The 18,287-nt window shown below is 42.5% G+C and overlaps 1 protein-coding gene across 2 annotated transcripts in view; it reads left to right on the top strand.

The window, feature by feature from the left end:
* LOC126339755 (inter-alpha-trypsin inhibitor heavy chain H4-like) overlaps window positions 1-18,287 on the top strand; it is a 154,481-nt gene that overhangs the window by 82,004 nt on the left and 54,190 nt on the right. For both annotated transcript variants that reach the window (XM_050001659.1, XM_050001660.1), the window contains exons 9-10: window positions 6,830-7,221; window positions 17,301-17,579. In XM_050001659.1, the coding sequence (XP_049857616.1) occupies window positions 6,830-7,221; window positions 17,301-17,579 (671 nt within the window). The remainder of the gene's footprint in view (window positions 1-6,829; window positions 7,222-17,300; window positions 17,580-18,287) is intronic.

An 18,287-nucleotide genomic window follows, 5' to 3' on the forward strand; every position in this document is an offset into this window, starting at 1 on the left:
TTGAAGTTCTCTAAGGCTATAGATACAGCAATACGGAATAGCTCAGTAGGCAGTACAGTTGAAGAGAAATGGACATCTCTAAAAACGGCCATCACAGAAGCTGGGAAGGAAACATAGGTACAAAGGAGGTAACTGCGGACAAATCATGGGTAACAGAAGAAATACTTCAATTGATCGATGAAAGGAAGAAGTACAAAGATGTTCCGGGAAACTCAGGAATACAAACAATACAAATTGCTGAGGAATGAAATAAATAGGAAGTGCAGAGAATCTAAGACGAAATGGCTGCAGGAAAAATGTGAAGAGATCGAAAAAGAAATGATTGTCGGAAGGACAGACTCATAATACAGGTAAGTCAAAACTACCTTCGGTGGCATTAAAAGCAAGAGTGATAACATTAAGAGTGAAACGGGAATTCCATTGTTAAATGCAGAGGAGAGAGCGGATAGTTGGAAAGAATTCTCTGAAAGCCTCTATGAGGGGGAAGATTTGTTTTATGTGACAGAGGAAGAAATAGGAGTTGATTTAGGAGATATAGGGGATCCAGTATTACAATCAGAATTTAAAAGAACTTTGGGGAACTTAAGATCAAATAAGGCAGAAGGGATAAATAACATTCTATCAGAATTTCTAAAATCACTGGGGGAAGTGGCAACAAAACGATTATTCACGTTGGTGTGTAGAATGTGCCAGTCTAGCGACATAACCATCTGAATTTCGGAAAAGCATCATCTACACAATTCCGAAGGCGGCAGGTGCTGACAAGTGCGAGAATTATAGCACAATCAGCTTAACAGTTCATGCACCCAAGTCGTTTACAAGAATAATATACAGAAGAATAGAAAAGTAAATTGAGGATGCGCTAGATGACGATCAGTTTGGCTTTAGGAAAGGTAAAGGCAAGGGAGAGGCAATTCTGACGTTGCGATTAGTAATGGAAGCAAGGCTAAAGTAAAATCAAAAATATATTCACAGGATTTGTCAACCTGGAAAAAGCGTTCGGCAGTATAAAATGGTGCAAGATGTTCGAAATTCTGAAAAAAGTAGCGGTAAGCTATAGGGAGAGAGGTGTTATATGCTATATGTACAACATCCTAGAGGGAATAATAAGAGTGGACGACCAAGAACGAAGTGGTCGTATTAAAAATGTTGTAAGACAAGGGTGTAGCCTTTCGCCCCCAATGTTCAATATGTACATAGAAGAAGCAGTGATGGAAATAAAAGAAAGGTAATGGGGTGGAATTAAAATAAAGGTGAAAGGATATCAATGATACGATCGCTGATGACATTGCGATCTTGAGTGAAAGTGAAGAGGAATTACATGATCTGCTAAACGGAATGAACAGTCTAATGAATACAAAGTATGGATTGAGAGTAAATCGAAGAAAGACGAAGATAGTGAGAAGTATTAGAAATGAGAACAGCGAGAAACTTAACATCAGGATTAATGGTCACGAAGTAGATCAAGTTAAGAAATTCTGCTACATAGGGAGTAAAATAACCAATGACGGACGGAGTGAGGAGGACATCAAAAGCAGACTAGCAATGGCAAAAGGGGCATTCCTGACGAAGAGAAGTCTGCTAATATCAAATATCGGCCTCAATTTGAGGAAAAAATTTCTGAAAATGTACGTCTGGAGTACAGAATTGTATGGTAGTGAAATATGGACTGTGGGGAAACCGGAACAGAAGACAGTCTAAGTATTTGAGATGTGGTGCTACAGACTAATGTTGAAAATTAGGTGAACTGATAAGGTAAGGAACGAGGTGGTTCTGTGCAGAATCGCCGAGGGAAGGAACATGTGGAAAAACTGATAAGGAGAAGGGACAGGATGTTAGGATATCTGTTAAAGTATGAGGGAATGACTTCCATGGTATTAGAGGAAGCTGTAGAGGGCAAAACCTGTAGAGGAAGACAGAGATTGGAATACACCCAGTAAATAATTCAGGACGCAGGTTGCAAGTGTTACTCTGAGATGAAGAGGTTGGCACAGGAGAGGGTGGCAGGCCGCATCAAGGCAGTCAGAAGACCGATGACCAAAAGGTACATTTCATACACTGCAGTGTATGACCTATAACATTGAGTGAATATTTGAAAGTATAAGACACGAAAAATCAGTGTTATTTACCAAATAGTTTTTTTTTTTAAAATCGACAGAGTATTTCATAGCGACTGGCATGTGTAGCTTGCGACACAAATTCGACAAAGTATTGCTGTGCAGCTATACTTGCAAACGTTTATTAGTGTACCAGTGTATTAGTGTATCTGCTATTACACTATTAAATCAGTCCATGGAATTGTCACCATCCCCGGCTTTACGTGCGAGACTAGGTTAGAACTTTGACTTCTCCCTTGCCATTAATAAATACCTGTACAAATTCAGTTACTTCCAGAAAGACAATCAGATCCAACCAGTCATTAAACTGCCTTCAGTTGATTTCTAGTAACTCCCAGCGATAATCTCCAGAAAACAAAACAGACTAAAGTGTCAAAGTCAAAAGGGAATTAATCACGAAAGTCATCAGACTGTAATCATGGATTGGCCGTTTCATTCCTTTTTTTTTACTTTTTTGAATTCCGTACTTACTAGCAAATTAAACAGTTAATTAGTTACTGGCTGTGTAAAAAAAAATTAAAATGAGTTACAGGCATATGAAATGTTTCTTTGTTTAACTCTGTAGAAATAAAAATTATTTAATTTTCTGTTGGATTTTGCCATTCTGGTAAGAAATTAATTTTTTGTGCTTTTTCATGTAAATAGTTACTAGAAAAAAATGATATTATTTTGAATGAAATTTGGGTGGACAATATTTTTATTTGCAACGCATGTCCGGAAACATTTTTGCTTCGTCGGTAAGTAGTAGGCAGTATGTCGGATAGGATGATGTCATTTTACGTCTATCCTACGTTTCGGACCTGGTTCGAGCCATATTTGCGTGTCTTTGAGCCTTAGAGCGACACGGTTAAGTACACGTTTGCAGAATATACCGACACGTTCCTTCTGTACGGCAAAGGTCACGGTAATGGAAAAACTGCCAGTCGCCTTTATCAAGATGGTTATCCACGACGTCCGACTCACTCGCATACTCTTTTCATCACAATTACGCAACATTTTTGAGAAAGGGATATTTTCACTCTCAGCAGGCGTGCTGTGGTGCTCAAAGGAGACGCCGCATACTCCAATTGAGAGAGGCTATACTACATCATGTTGAAGAGCACCCATCAATAAATACACGAGCAATTGCGCGTGAGGTAGGCATTGCTACAATTATCATCTGGTATGATATTAGGAAGAACTCCGCTTATAGCATCATCAGACGAACCTACACGGTGAAAAGCGAAGTACAATGTCCCCACGTTTTGTGGATATTAAAATTAGCACGGGAATGTCTAAAATATACTCCCAACGAAATTTACTGTTCAGAGAATATCATCAATACTATGGCGAGAGAAAGGTAAAGAAGACGTGCCCCATTCTTAAAAATTTGCCCGAATCCAAAAAGAAAATTTTTATAGTGAGCGGACGATTTTTTTTAAAGAGACTGGATTGGCGATAAATAATTGTCATTGTTATCACGATTGGTCGCGGCACACGCAAATTACTATGTGGAAAGAATCAGGTGGCAGTGTATTACCAGTGTGACAGCTCATTACAGGGAAAGGCAAAAGCGGCCCGCATGAACGACAAAGAGAGACTAGCTGGCTGGCGCAGGGGAAGCTATCCATGTGGACAGTGCGACGTCATATACTTATGACTAGGAGCGATATGTCGTTACCTTTACAACCGAGAATAGTACAGAATTTGATTACATACTAGCACCTGATCATACAAACAATGAAAGTTAGCCAGAATGCATAGTATTGATGATGTTCTCTGAATAGTAAATTTTGATTTGTGCCTACGATCTTTTTACGTTCTGAGTATACTTTAGACATTTCTTTACTAATTTTGGTATGTAGGTTCCCCTGATGACGCGGATTGAACCCGCGAAACCGTGTTTTAACTAACGACAATTTTACCAGCTGTAAGCGGAGTTCTTCCTAACACTATGCCTTTCAACAGCTGCGGTTGCCTGTAATATAAAGTATTTTGTGAGCGTCTATATGACCAATAACTACATCCATACCACATCCAAAGAGTACAATCATTAATGACAGCCAATTTTCCACGACTCGTTGAGTTCTGTATGCAGTTTCTGCGCCGCCCATAGTATTTTCACGCTGCACAGATCAACGTAAATTTACTAGGGAATGTGTCCTCGATTCTCGAAATATCAGGGTCTTTGCAGTCGAAAAGCCACGTTTCACACATAGGGATCCCACACAGTTTTGGTATCAAAGTGTGGGCAGGTATTCTGGATGGTCATGTGATGACTGTATTGTACATTCTTCTACACAGGTCCTGTGTACTTGACCTTCCTTCAACAATTACTGTGCGTGTTGTTGGGTGCTGCGACACTGAACGTCGGTCAATACATGTGGTTTCAGCATGACAGCGCATCAGTTCACTTTTCGAGTCATGTTCGGGAACATCTGGACCATCGATCTGCACAGATGGATAGGCCAAGGAGGTCCAATGACATGGCCTCAATGATCACTGGATTTGGCTCTACAGGACTTGTTCCTATGGGATTGAATGAAGAGTTTGGTTTAGCAGACAACTGTAGAGACAGAAAAAGATCTGGTGGCCTGAGTTATGGTCAATGCAGGACGGGTTGCAGGTGTGATGGAATGTGTGTTCCACAAAATCAGTCGTAGGTACAGCGCGTGCACAAAACTTTGTGGTCGCCAAATCCAGCCTTAGCTGCAGTGCATTAGAATGCTAGTCTTCCTTTGAGAAGGACAAGACCAATTCAAATTTTATTATAAATAATAGTGTTCGAGAAACCCGATTAAGTTTCATTTTTGCTTCTTTGGTTTCAATGACTGGAATTGTAAAACAAGTAATGTACTGGGTAACACTAATAAATTACTCGTAACAGTAGTCGCACTTCTAACTTGTTTTCAGAAAGTCATAACACATAAAAGGAACGTTTTCGGACATGTTTTCCAGTTCAATATATTGTCTAATCAGTCCCCTTCACAAGTCCTAGAAGTTTGTAAGGGGAATTTTAGAGGACCCTGTATTACCTTATAAACTGATTAATTACACTACTGGGCATTAAAATTGCTACACCACGAAGATGACGTGCTGCAGACGCGAAATTTAACCGACAGGAAGAAGATGCTGTGATATGCAAATGATTAGCTTTTCAGAGCATTCAACAAGATTGCCGCCTGTGACGAGACCTTCAACGTCCTGACATGAGGAACGTTTCCAACCGATTTCTCATACACAAACGGCAGTTGACCGGCGTTGCCTGGTGAAACGTTGTTGTGATGCCACGTGTAAGGAGGAGAAATGCGTACCATCACGTTTCCGACTTCGATAAAGGTGGGATTGTAGCCCATCGCGATTGCGGTTTCTCGTATCGCGACTTTGCTGCTCGCGTTCGTCGCGATCCAATGACTGTTAGCAGAATATGGAATCGGTTGGTTCAGGATGGTAATACGAAACGCCGTGCTGGATCCCAATGGCCTCGTATCACTAGCAATTAAGATGACAGGCATCTTATACGCATGGCTGTAACGGATCGTGCAGCCACCCACGTCTCGATCCCTGAATCAACAGATTTTGCAAGACAACAACCATCTGCACGAACATTTCGACGACGTTTGCAGCAGCATGGAATATCAGCTCTAAGACCATGACTACGGTTACCCTTGATACTGCATCACAGGAAGGAGCGCTTGCGATGGTGTACACAGCGACAAACCTGGGTGCACGAATGACAAAACGTCGTTTTTTCGGATGAATCCAGGTTCTGTTTACAGCATTATCATGGTCGCATCCGTATTTGGCGACATCGCTGTGAATGCACATTGGAAGTGTGTATTTGTCATCGCCCGGCGTGATGATATGGGATGCCATTGGTTACACGTCTCGGTCACCTCTTGTTCGCATTGACGGCACTTTGAACAGTGGACGTTGCATTTCAGATGTTTTACGACCCGTGGCTCTAACCTTCATACGATCCCTACGAAACCCTACATTTCAGCAGGATAATACACGACAGCATGTTGCAGGTCCTGTATGGGCCTTTCTGGATACATAAAATGTTCGACTGCTGCCCTGGCCAGCACATTGTCCAGATCTCTCACCAGCTGTAAACGTCTGGTCAATGGTGGCCGTACAACTGGCTCGTCACGGTACCCCATTCACTACTCCTGTTGAACTGTGGTATCGGGTTGAAACTGCATCGGCAGCTGTACCTGTACACGCCATCCATGCTCTGTTTGACTCAATGTCCGCCCGCATCTCGTGGTCGTGCGGTAGCGTTCTCGCTTCCCGCGCCCGGGTTCCCGGGTTCGATTCCCGGCGAGGCCAGGGATTTTCTCTGCCTTGTGTTGGCTGGGTGTTGTGTGTTGTCCTTAGGTTAGTTAGGTTTAAGTAGTTCTAAGTTCTAAGGGACTGATGACCGTAGATGTTCAGTCCCATAGTGCTCAGAGCCATTTGAACCATTTGACTCAATGCCCATGCGTATCAAGGCCATTATTAAAGCCTAAGTGGTTGTTCTGGGTACTGATTTGTCATGATCTATGCACCGAAATTGCGTGAAAATGTAATCACTTGTCGGTTCTAGTATAATATATTTGTCGAATGAGTACCCGTTTATCACCTGCATTTCCTCTTGGTGATGTAATTATAATGGCCTGTAGTGTAGTGTGTTAGCTGCCAGTGATTAGGAAGCTAGATGCTAAAAGTTAACTCACGTGTGTGCTGGGTAGCCACGTACATGTTCAACGCACTGAAGACGGCGTTGCGCGTGTTGGAAGCGAGGACCGCCAGCGGGGGCGGCAGATCGACGCCAGGGCGACTTCGGCACGCGCCCGTGCTGCTGCTGCTGACAGACGGCGTGCCGAATGGCAGGGTCAGGATCTGGGACAACTTCGTGGACCGCGTCACCGAGTGCAACTCAAAGACGAAGGCTGCCATCTTCACGCTGGCCTTCGGCACCGGCGCCGACTACGGCTTCCTGCGCCGCCTCGCGCTGCGCAACAGCGGCGTCGGCCGCAGGATCTACGAGGCCGCAGACGCGCACCTGCAGCTGCGCAACTTCTACCGCCAGATCGCCTCGCCGCTGCTCGCCGACGTCACGTTCAACTACGACGGCCAGCAGGTAGGCTTGCGCACAGCTCTCTGCGGAAGTTTCGTCACAGTTGTTACTCAGGTTGGAAGGCTGGTTTGATGCAGTCCTCCAGCTAATCTGTCGTTTGCAAGTCTCTTCCTCTCCTAACACCTACTGCAATAGACAACCATTTGAAACTTCTTACTTAGTACTTCCATATGTCTCACTCCATTATGAAATTCATGAACTCCTTTATAACTCAGCATCTATCTTACCTACTTATACTTCCCTTTATCCAGTTGCCGGCCGTTGTGGCCGAGCGGTTCTAGGCGCTTCAGTCTGGAACCGAGCTGCTGCTACGGTCGCAGGTACGAATCCTGCCTCGGGCATGGATGTGTGTGCTGTCCATACGTTAGCTAGGTTTAAGTAGTTCTAGGAGACTGATGATCTCAGATGTTACGTCCCATAGGGGTTTTAGTCATTTAAACGATTTTAGCCAGTTGTGCCACACATTTGTTTTCTCCCAAATCCGAGTAAGCCCCATTAGCCACTTCATCTTTGTATATCTTCCTGTGTATTCTTCTGTAACACCACATTTCAAAGGCTTCTATTCTCTTGTTGTCTGAACTGCACTATGCCACAAATGACAACAAAAGTCACCTGCTATTATCAGATGGAGGATTAGCTCAATTCAGAGATCTGCCATCAACCACCCCATCGCTCTCTACAGCTCTCTACTGATTTCTGGCCAGCAACAAAAGAGTTAGAACGACGACTGGGAGTCATGGAGATGAAGATGTTTAATGGCCAGGTGCCGACACACACCAGGATCACATTTCGAACGATAGAATCAGGAAACATTTTGGAGTCGGACTGATCCAGAAAAAATGTGAAAAAGAGTTCTGTGATGGTTTGTACATGTGGCGCACACACGGGACGATGCTGTAGCAAAGACTGCCTACACAGTGTAACTCATGAAAAAGAGACCCAAGGGCCAATCAAGACAGTGATGGCCCAATTCATTCAAATATGGCCCACGATCAAACAAAATGGAGACGACTCAGCGGACTCTGCCGCCAATTGGAACAAATGATAAAGGAGAAGAAGAAGAAAGAGAAGGAGAAGAAGAAGAAGAAGAAGAAGAAGAAGAAGAAGAAGAAGAAAAGCGTTGTTTTCATAGAAATCCGCAGTGATGCCTAATAGAAATATGATCAAGATGGAGGAAACAGAAATTCGAAGCATTACTGTAAGCATAGTCTATTACTGACATAAGCTGGCAATATGTGAAACAGCCTGGCTTAGCCTTATCTTTAGAATAAACTTAGAAAGCTTAGTAGTAGGTGTGATTTTGTGACTCTGTGAGCTGTCGAACAGTAATCCACTGTCAGTTAATGTGATATGATACAAATGCAAATGCAAAACATATGTACACACTGTAGTCTGGCTGAATAGAAAACTTTTCACAACTTATCCCGCACAAGAAGTGAGGAGATATACGACGCTAATGGAACCAGAACTATTTGTGTAGTGGATGAGAGTCTCCTAACATCGTAAATAAAAGAAACCTATGGAACGATATTTTTAGAAAGTGTTTTAAAGAGTGTGCACCCCTCCTCATCTCCGTGCTATTTCGGAAAGCTAAAAACGCTGCGCAAGTTTTTCAAGCTTTTGCGTGTTTCTGAGAGTTGAATCCAAGAGTCCACAGAGGCCGTCAGATGCAGAGTATGGAGTTGAAGTGTTACGAACAGAATGTGGGATATTGATGTCTCCAGTTCCATGCTTCAAAGGCATTATTTCCAATTGCATATCTGTGGAATGACACATTGCATTATATACATGAAGTACTCAATGATCATGCAGGAAGAAAAGCCTACTTTATAGGAAACAGACTTCACAATATGAACATTAATAGCCCACTTTATAGGAAAGAGACTTCACAATATGATCATTGATATCATGATATTTTTGCTGTAAGACACAATACATGGTTTGGCGTAAGTTGAAGGGATATGTGCACGTCTAATTCACTGTTGGAAGAGCATGGAAACCGAAATCGGTCCTTTGACAGCTGTCGATGTGGGTGTTTGAAGCAGAATGTTTATCGATGTGTGGTCGGGATTGGGAATGTTTTACGATCTTTTAATACCTTGGAAGATAGTAGATTGGACTTGTTGCGGATCCACACGAACCACAGCTGGTAGCGGCGCCCAATGGCCGTGGTCTGGTATTAGCCTGTCAATAAATGACCACAGTATGGTTTGGCTCATTGCGGCTCAGCATACACAGATGATGATTATAAAGAATCCGCCTCGACTGCAAACTGAAACCGGATGTTGACCTAGATTTCGGCGTGGATAACCACGCCTTCTTCGGAACACACTAAAACTACAAACTGCATAAAGAGGGCGTTCTGTATTAATGTTGGACCATGCCTCTTTAGGTAGTTTGTAGTTTTAGTGTGTTCCGAAGAAGGCTTGGTTATCCGCAACGAAACCTAGGTCAACATCCGTTTTCAATTTGCAATCGAGGCGGATTCTTTATAATCATTAAATTATTCACGATTGCTGACACGCTGCAATGTTAAAAGTTCTCATACACTGATGATGTAAGCCGAAAAATCTGGTATTGGGAGAACTACTTGATCTTCTCCTTTCTGTCCGCAGGACCCAGTCCTCTTGGTAATATGGCTCTCCATATCTGCTTAGCAGTTGTCTCGGAATTGTTCTGCAGCATCTTTCTCTACATAGCTCTAAGTCTCCTGGCTAGCCTTTTAACTTTGCCTTTGTCTATAGAGACCTGAAAATTTTCTAATTCCAAAGGGGAGCTAATCTTTTGTCCACGTGTATAGCTTCATAAGAAGTGTGGCAAGCCGACTCACCAATCTGAATGTTGTAGGTAGAAATGAGATACAAAAGGTAACCACCCAAATCATTGTAAGTTTTAACTGAGAAACCATCCTAGTGGTGGTCTTATGTTACCCTCAACCACCCCATCAGTCTTGCATCAGAATTACTAAAACGTAAGACCCAAATTTGTAACAAAAATTTTTGATAATATCTCCACCGATAAGAACCATGATTTGGTAATGAGAACTGATCAGTAAATGATCATGTATTATGGTTTTCTTGATGTCGTTGATGAAATGGTCCTGAGGTGTCAAAGGTTAGTATCTCAAAGGATCTGGAGGCCTCAGGTAGGGTTTGCAGGGGAATTTGGGGTTTAGTGTCATGTGCTCACTATGTACAAAGAATGCTAGGGTAAATATAATCTTCAAATATTTGGTTGCCCCCTGAGCATTTGTTGCTAGCTTTCGACTCTGGGAAGCTTGAATTGTATCATGTCATTTTGTAACAATAAGGTGCTGGAGAGCTATTGGTGTTATTAGGTAATTCCCTTGCAGTGTTTTATGATATACTCCAATACTATTTCCAGTACAAAAGCAAATCTTTGACTTCCTCATCTCGTTCCTGTGCCTTCCGTAATTCAGCAATAAGTGCATCATCTGCTTGTTTTATAAAGTCTTTTTGATTAGCATAGGTAATTTAGTTTATTCTGTTGGGATTGTGGTGGACCTCATAATTATACTCCATCATCTTTAAATTACATCATGTCAGACGACTACTTCTGTCTTTTACATTTAAAAGCCAGATTAAGGCAGCTTGAGCAGTGCCTTATGTGTATAGATCGGAGCAGTATTAGTTTACACCAAATTCCAGAGTTAACTCCTGTTTTTCAATGATGCTATAATTAACTCCTGATTCAATTAGATGATGGAAAGTATAACATGCTGCCTTCTCTACACCATCTTGCTCCTGGCTTTTAACATAACATGTGCTTTCAAGACAAAATAAATGGTTTTTCAAAGAATGGGTAAATTAATAGTGAGAATTTTCTCAGCAAATATTTAATTTGTTTAATTGCTGTTTCACATTCTGCAGTCCAGTTGAAAGATACTCTTTTTTTCAGTAACTTTGATAAAGGCTTCTTTCACAGGGTTTGATACAAGAAGAATTTCAACTGATTCGATGAGTTTCATATCCGGTTTTAGGCCACCAGAATTCGTGTCAACGTGACTCAGACATAGTAACCGAGATACCATAAAGGAACACTTGTCCAAATTTAAGCTTAAGTTAGCACCTAGTAAATTTGAAAGTCCACCTCTCAGCTATTTGTAATGTTCCTCCATATTCCACAAAAAGAGAGTCATATCATCATGACACCCTAATAAATCTACAACTTGCTGAAAAATATTTGTCACAACTAAGAAACTGTTAGTTTGATCCCTTAGGAGGTGCGATTGAAATTTAGTGATATCTTCATATATAGAGTAATAAATATTTGCACTTTCCTAATCAGTCGAGGCATCAACAACGCAAAGAAGCAGAAATGTGTCTGAGGTGGTTACGTGATTCACTGTTCCCATGTCAACACGAGAGTGGTAGTCTTTCTCACCACTAATATTTTTTTTTATTTACAGTAACAGTAGGTGGTGCCCAAGGGTTTGACAATTATTTCTGCATCTAATTGCTGTTGAATTCCTTCCTCCATGACCAGCTGTAGATGATAAGAAACGCAGTTTGCCATGCATTCCCTGCTGGGATTTCATACTGTGTAACATTTGTAAATGTTGAGTCTCGTTAAGGACGCAAGCACATTCCTCGAATATAAGATGTAGCAGGTTTTTGTCCGATTCTGACAATTGCAGTAATTTTTCTTTCAACTGATTTCTAATGGATGATGTGATTGCATACATTTCTCAGTTTTGCAGTGTCTTTTCATTCTTTGCAGGATACTTACTGCATGTTTTCAAAATTTCCGGAAGTTCTAATCCTCCTGCCTGAGCCTGTTCAATATCATCTATTTCTTGTATACGGGCCGGTACTGTTCTGCTTAGTACAGTAACCTCTTACATTCTAAAACTACGTAAACAAACCAAGATTTACTGATCTGATCTAATTAAATTTTCATTGAGACATTTGATTATTATCTTTATGTTCTCTAATGCCCGAAGCTTAATAAATAAATTAAAATGTGTGCTGTGGTTGGGACTTGAACCTGAGATGATCCTTGCTTACTAGGCAGTTTTTTTAAATAATTACACGATTGCAGCAGTATAGCATAGTAAGCATAGTATAAGGGCCCAAATTTTAATTTATTTCTTAAGCTTCTATCGTTATTGTAAACAGGGATCCCTTCAATTTTTTTTCCCTACAAAGACATCATTCTGCGTTAACCTGAAAGTGGTCTGTGACTTCCTTCGAATTAAGATGGATCAATGAAAAATATAATTTCGGTAAGTTCTAGATTTCCGGTTGCCTTTCAGAGAACTTTCCCTGTTCAGGGCCATTAGCTTTTAACACTAAGATACATACTTCAGCATTGTCTCGCAGAATAGGTCTCTTCCATGAGATAGTGGCGTGGTTGTCACGACGAAACTGGTACATTTCGTCACGAAATTGGTTGGTTTGCGACTAAAAGTCAAGTGCCGTGAAGTTGGTGCAGGAGTCATTCCTTGTATGACATCAAAATCCTGTCCCCTTTTTCTAAGCACCTCCATATTTTAAAACTTATTCCCTTGTTTCGGTTTCTAGCTTGGCCCAGGTTGTTCCCATAGGATTAATCATATCTGCCCCAGTCCACTAATGTGATGTGACAGTGAGAAAATTTCAGTGCCTGCTTCTCACCAGGGAGTGAAAATAGTTAGCTCACTTGAGAGCCGATGACCACTAAGGCCTTTGACAGGTTGCCTCTCACAATCAAATTTGCTATCACTGTTAACCCATTAATACCAATGATGTTGACTGCTATCAATGGGTGTTCGATGCAGTGTCCCTCTCCCATTTCTCAGTCTGTATCTTACATTACTTAATCATATTTGTTAGCATTGTTATGCCATGGATATCAACAGGGTTGACTGTTATTAATGGGAGTTTGATGCAGAGCCGCTGTCCCATTTCCCAGTCTCCATGTTACGTTACTTCTAGACCCTAGAAATCTTCTAAACTCTCGGTCTTACCTATTATGTGAACAGTTGCAGTTGGCACTTAACAGACTGACTTTTCTACAGAACGTGCAACAATGTGCCCAGGATGTATCATCAGTAAGACCCAATTGCTTGCAACGCTTGGAATCTTCCTTAGTTGTGAACAAAGGGAAAGGCCAAAAAACAAAGCAATCGGCCTTCTGTTGCAGCATGGAAATGGTAATGTGACACGATGCAGCGTGACAAGTAAGGCACTGGACGATGAACACAGGCCCGGCATGATGGCCAATAGGCAATGCAGTGTTAGACTCCGAGGAGTTGCAGAGTTATGGCTGGGAGGATTGGCAGGAGAGAGGGCATCCAAGGGGAGCTGTGCGAGCACATTGAGGAGACAGAAGTCGTGGGCTAACAATATCCGCATATGCATATCGCGGAAGAACTGCGTACAGAAATGGCCAGTGCATTGACGGAGCTGTGAATTGTACTCGATACATGTGAAAAGGTTTCCGACGTGATTATGGCCGCTCAATGGGAATTGACAGATTTTGAACGCGGAGTGGGAGTTGCAGCTAGACACATGGAACATTCCATTTCGCAAATCGTTAGTGAATTTAATATTCGGAGTTGCACAATGTTAATAATGTGACGAAAATACCAAATTTCAGGCATTACCTGTCACCACGGACAACGCAGTGGCTGAAGGCCTTCAGTTAACGACCGAGAGCACCGACGTTTGCAAAGAATTGTCAGTGCTAACAGACAAGCACGAAATAATTGCAGAAATAAATGTGGGGGTATGACGAACGTATCCATTAGGACACTGCGGCGAAATTTTTCGCTAATGGGTTATGGCAGCGGACGCCTGACGCCAAGTCCCATTGCTAACAGCACGACATGACAAGCAGCGGCTGTCGTGGAATCCTGACCATACCCTAGACGACTGGAAAACCGTAGCCTGGCCAGATGACTACCGATTTCAGTTGGTAAGAACTAACGGTAGGTTTAGAGTGTGGCGCAGACCACAAGAAGCCGTGGACCCAAGATGTCAATAAGCCATTGTGCAAGCTAGTAATGGCTCCATAATGGTGTGAGCTATGTTTACATGGAATCGATTGGATCCTTCAACTGAACCGATCACTGACTGGAAATGGTTATGCTCGGCTACTTGGAGACCATTTTCAACCATTCATGGACTTCATAATCCCAAACGACTGTGGAATTTTCGTAGATGACTACGTGATGTCAGAACACTCTGAACAATTCGAGCGAATGATTTGGCCGCCCAGGTATCCGGACATGAATCACATCGCACATTATGAGAGCTCCGTTAGTGCATAATATCCTGCTCCGGCAACACTTTCGCAGGTATGGACGGATATAGAGGCAGTATGGCTCCATATTTTTCCAGGAGACGTCCATCGACATGTTGAGTCCATGCCACGTCGATTTGCTGAACTATGCCGGGCAAAAGGAAGTCCTACACGATATAATGTGGTATCCCATGACTTTTGTCACAGCAGTGTAATAAGACAGAAATTTAAATGTTAAAACTCAAAATATATTCCATTGTATGTTTAAAGGTTCAAAAATTAATATTTAAAATCTATTCCAGAGTATGGATTATAATCGAGGGTGCTCCGGGGCTATAGTATAGACCATCAGCTTTTCAGGACGTCCATGGCAGATATCATATGGTAAGAGAACAAAGTTCGAAGACCATCAAGATAGAAAGGACAGGAAAAGACTTCAGACTTCGCTGAAATCTACTGTCAAAAAGCTCTTCTGGTTGTCATTTAATGCTGCAGCCGCGCCTCGGTAGCGGCACACGATTTATCTCATACACTCCACGGAGGGTCTGAGGCTTGTTTAGACTTGCCAGTCAGCGTGTTTATGGGAACAAACATCCCTGCTAATGCAACACTTTCACTTGGCACGCACACTGACAGAAACAATTCAAAACACAAAAAAATAATTAATGAAGAGTAATGACATTTCTGGAAAACATTATCTGGATAGAATATTTCAGTGGTTAACATTGCAAGATCACAAGTTAATGTAAGTGCAAGATAAGCAATTGTAAATCTGAATAGCTGATACATTAATAGCTGGTATAACCGTCAGAATGTTCAATGTAAGCATGCAGACGTGCATGTATTGTGGTGTACAGGTGCGGATGTCAGTTTTTGGAATGGAGTTCCATGGCTGTTGCACATGTTATTTTAATATAGGGACGGTTAATGCTGTTTGTGAATGACGTTGCAGTTGGCGTCCGTTTATGTCCTGTAGGTGTTCGACTGGAGACAGATCTCATGATCGAGCAGGCCAGAGCAACGTGTCGATACTCTGTGGAGCATGTTGGGTTACAACAACGGTGTGTGGATGAGAGTTATCCTGTTGGAAAACACTCACGGAATGCTGTTCATGAATGGCAGCACAACATGTCGAATTACCAGACTGACGTACAAATTTGCAGTCAGGGTGCATGGGATGACCAAGAGAGTGCTTCTGCTGTCATACGAAATCCGCACCCCAGACTGTAGCTCCCTTTATGCTGTAGGTCCAGTGCGTCTAGCAAGACGCAGACAGGTTGGTTGTAGACCCTCAACTGCGTCTAGGTAACACACGACCATTACGGCTACCGAGGCAGAACCAGTTTTTAAAGGAAAACACAGCAAATTTCCCACCTGCCCTCGAACGGGTTCTCACTTGGCACTGCTGAAATTGCCAATGACGGTGCTTTGGGGTCAGTGGAATGTACGCTAAGGCATCTGTCTCGGAGTTGCCATTGCAGTAATCGATCTGTAACAGTTCGTCGTGTGAATGTGGTGCCAACTGCTGCTCAGAATGCTGCTGCATTTGCAATACGACGCGCCAGAGCCGTAAGCCGAACACCACTGCTAGCAATCATGAACCGCGGGTTGGATTCCTGCCAGATCTTAGTGCAATATCGCAGAAACAACATTCAGCTTCTCGCAGCCCTGTTACACGACTCGTTCAATCACGGTGAGATGTTGGTAATAGTGTCTTTGTCGCCTTAATGACATTCTTCACTGACATCCATTCACTACTCAAAGGTAATTAATACTCACAGCGTGTATTTAAAGCGAAACTGATTTGTATCGCAAATCAGATTTGTATCGTTGTAGTAAGGTTACTAACGCAAGTCTTGTGCGAATGGGGCGAAATTTGAATAGACCTCGTCTTTGAGATATAAAAGGACGCCTTCCAACTTTCCTTTTTGTTGCTCAACTCTTTCTTGGGGCTACCATTTTCTGTTATCCGTCAACGTACGCCACAATAACCATATGAGTACTGAAAGCGATAACTGATGAAGTAGTTCCTTTAATAAAATGAATAATCAATATCATCAGACTGTATCATTAGACTGACAACGTAGCTGGTACGTATATAAAGTTACGCAATCAAATTTCTTTTGGATTTCAGCTACTTGTTGTAGCCCTGGTACGCACTGAAATCCCCGCACCACAAAAAATGGTTCAAATGGCTCTGAGCACTATGGAACTTAACTTCTGAGGTCATCAGTCCCCTAGAACTTAGAACTACTTAAACCTAACTAACCTAAGGACATCACACACACCCATGCCCGAGGCAGGATTCGAACCTGCGACCGTAGCGGTCGCGCGGTTCCAGACTGTAGCACTGGGAACGGCTCGGCCACACCGGCCGGCTCCCCACACCACAGAACCGTAGCAAGCATTTACAAGAGCCAAAAGAAAATGGCGCACTTTTTGGTAAAGTATAGACGGGCTGCACCATTGCTTTAGCCTCCTCTAGTGGCGTGCTAGGGTACTGACACACATGTATTTCAGTGCGTACCAGGCATATAGACATGTTGGTGCAGATATTGGATGTAAAAATTAAATTTTATTACTACTCCCGTAGAGTGACAACGTAGCTGGTACGTATATAAAGTTACGCAATCAAATTTCTTTTGGATTTCAGCTACTTGTTGTAGTCCTGGTACGCACTGAAATCCCCGCACCACAAAAAATGGTTCAAATGGCTATGAGCACTATGGAACTTAACTTCTGAGGTCATCAGTCCCCTAGAACTTAGAATCGGTCTATAAAATTCCTAAAACGTAGAAGCGTGCGTAAGCTGCTTAACAAAACGAGTTTTTTAACAGGTGGATGTGGACGCACTGACGAAGGTGAAGTTCTCGACTCTGTTCGACGGCGGGGAGCTGGTGGTGGCGGGCCGCCTGTCCCCTGGGGCCAGACGGCTGTTCTGTGTCGTGTTGAGCAAGTCCCATAACACGACGGACCGTGTACGAGAGCCAGCCGTGGTCAACGTGGCGTCAGCAGAGCGGCTGTGGGCCTACCTGACGGTGCGGCAGTTGCTGGACCAGGACGCCGCTACGCCCAACGAGACATTCCGCACCAGGGCCAAGGACATCGCTCTCAGGGTAACACGCCGGTCAATAGTATAGAGCAGGGGTTCCCAACAAAATTTTCTCGAGGACCCCCCTCATCGAGCATGATTGGTACCTTGTCATATCACAGTATCAAGTACATAAGAAAGTCAAATTGAGAGTCTTTTTACACGTTTTGTAGTTTCGGTACATAGAAAAAAAATTGACACAGTCATCATTGAAAAAATATTGAGTTTAAAACTTTTCCAATTTAGCCGTCATTGCTACTGTTAAATTTTTGATTTTTGCTCAAAATCTTGGCTTCAAGTCTGGGTGTTTAGTATAACAGACTCCTTAAACAATAATCACACGAAATGTATCATACGAAATGTATTTAAAATATTTTTTATTCTAATAGCATCTTGCGGACCCCTCTGGCATAGCTCGCTGACCCCAGGGGGTCCGCGGACCAGCTGTTGGGAGCCACTAGTGTAGAGCATCAACTTTTTAATCTAAAAACGTGACTGGTATTACCCGGCAATGCGAGCTGAATACCTAACTGGCACTACAGCATCGTACTTACGCGCTCCTCCTTGGTATCCTGCTTTGTATAAAATATTAATTTCAGCAACCTTCGCAAGAAACGGGTGATTAATATAATCTTAATTAATATTGTGTTTATACTAGTTGCTGGTGAGGAAGAAAGTTACTTATTAGTATTTTGTTAATGATCTCATTCATAAGCAGCCATATCACAGTCAT

Source organism: Schistocerca gregaria, chromosome 1 (genome assembly GCF_023897955.1).
Source record: "Schistocerca gregaria isolate iqSchGreg1 chromosome 1, iqSchGreg1.2, whole genome shotgun sequence".
NCBI classification, from domain to species: domain Eukaryota; kingdom Metazoa; phylum Arthropoda; class Insecta; order Orthoptera; family Acrididae; genus Schistocerca; species Schistocerca gregaria.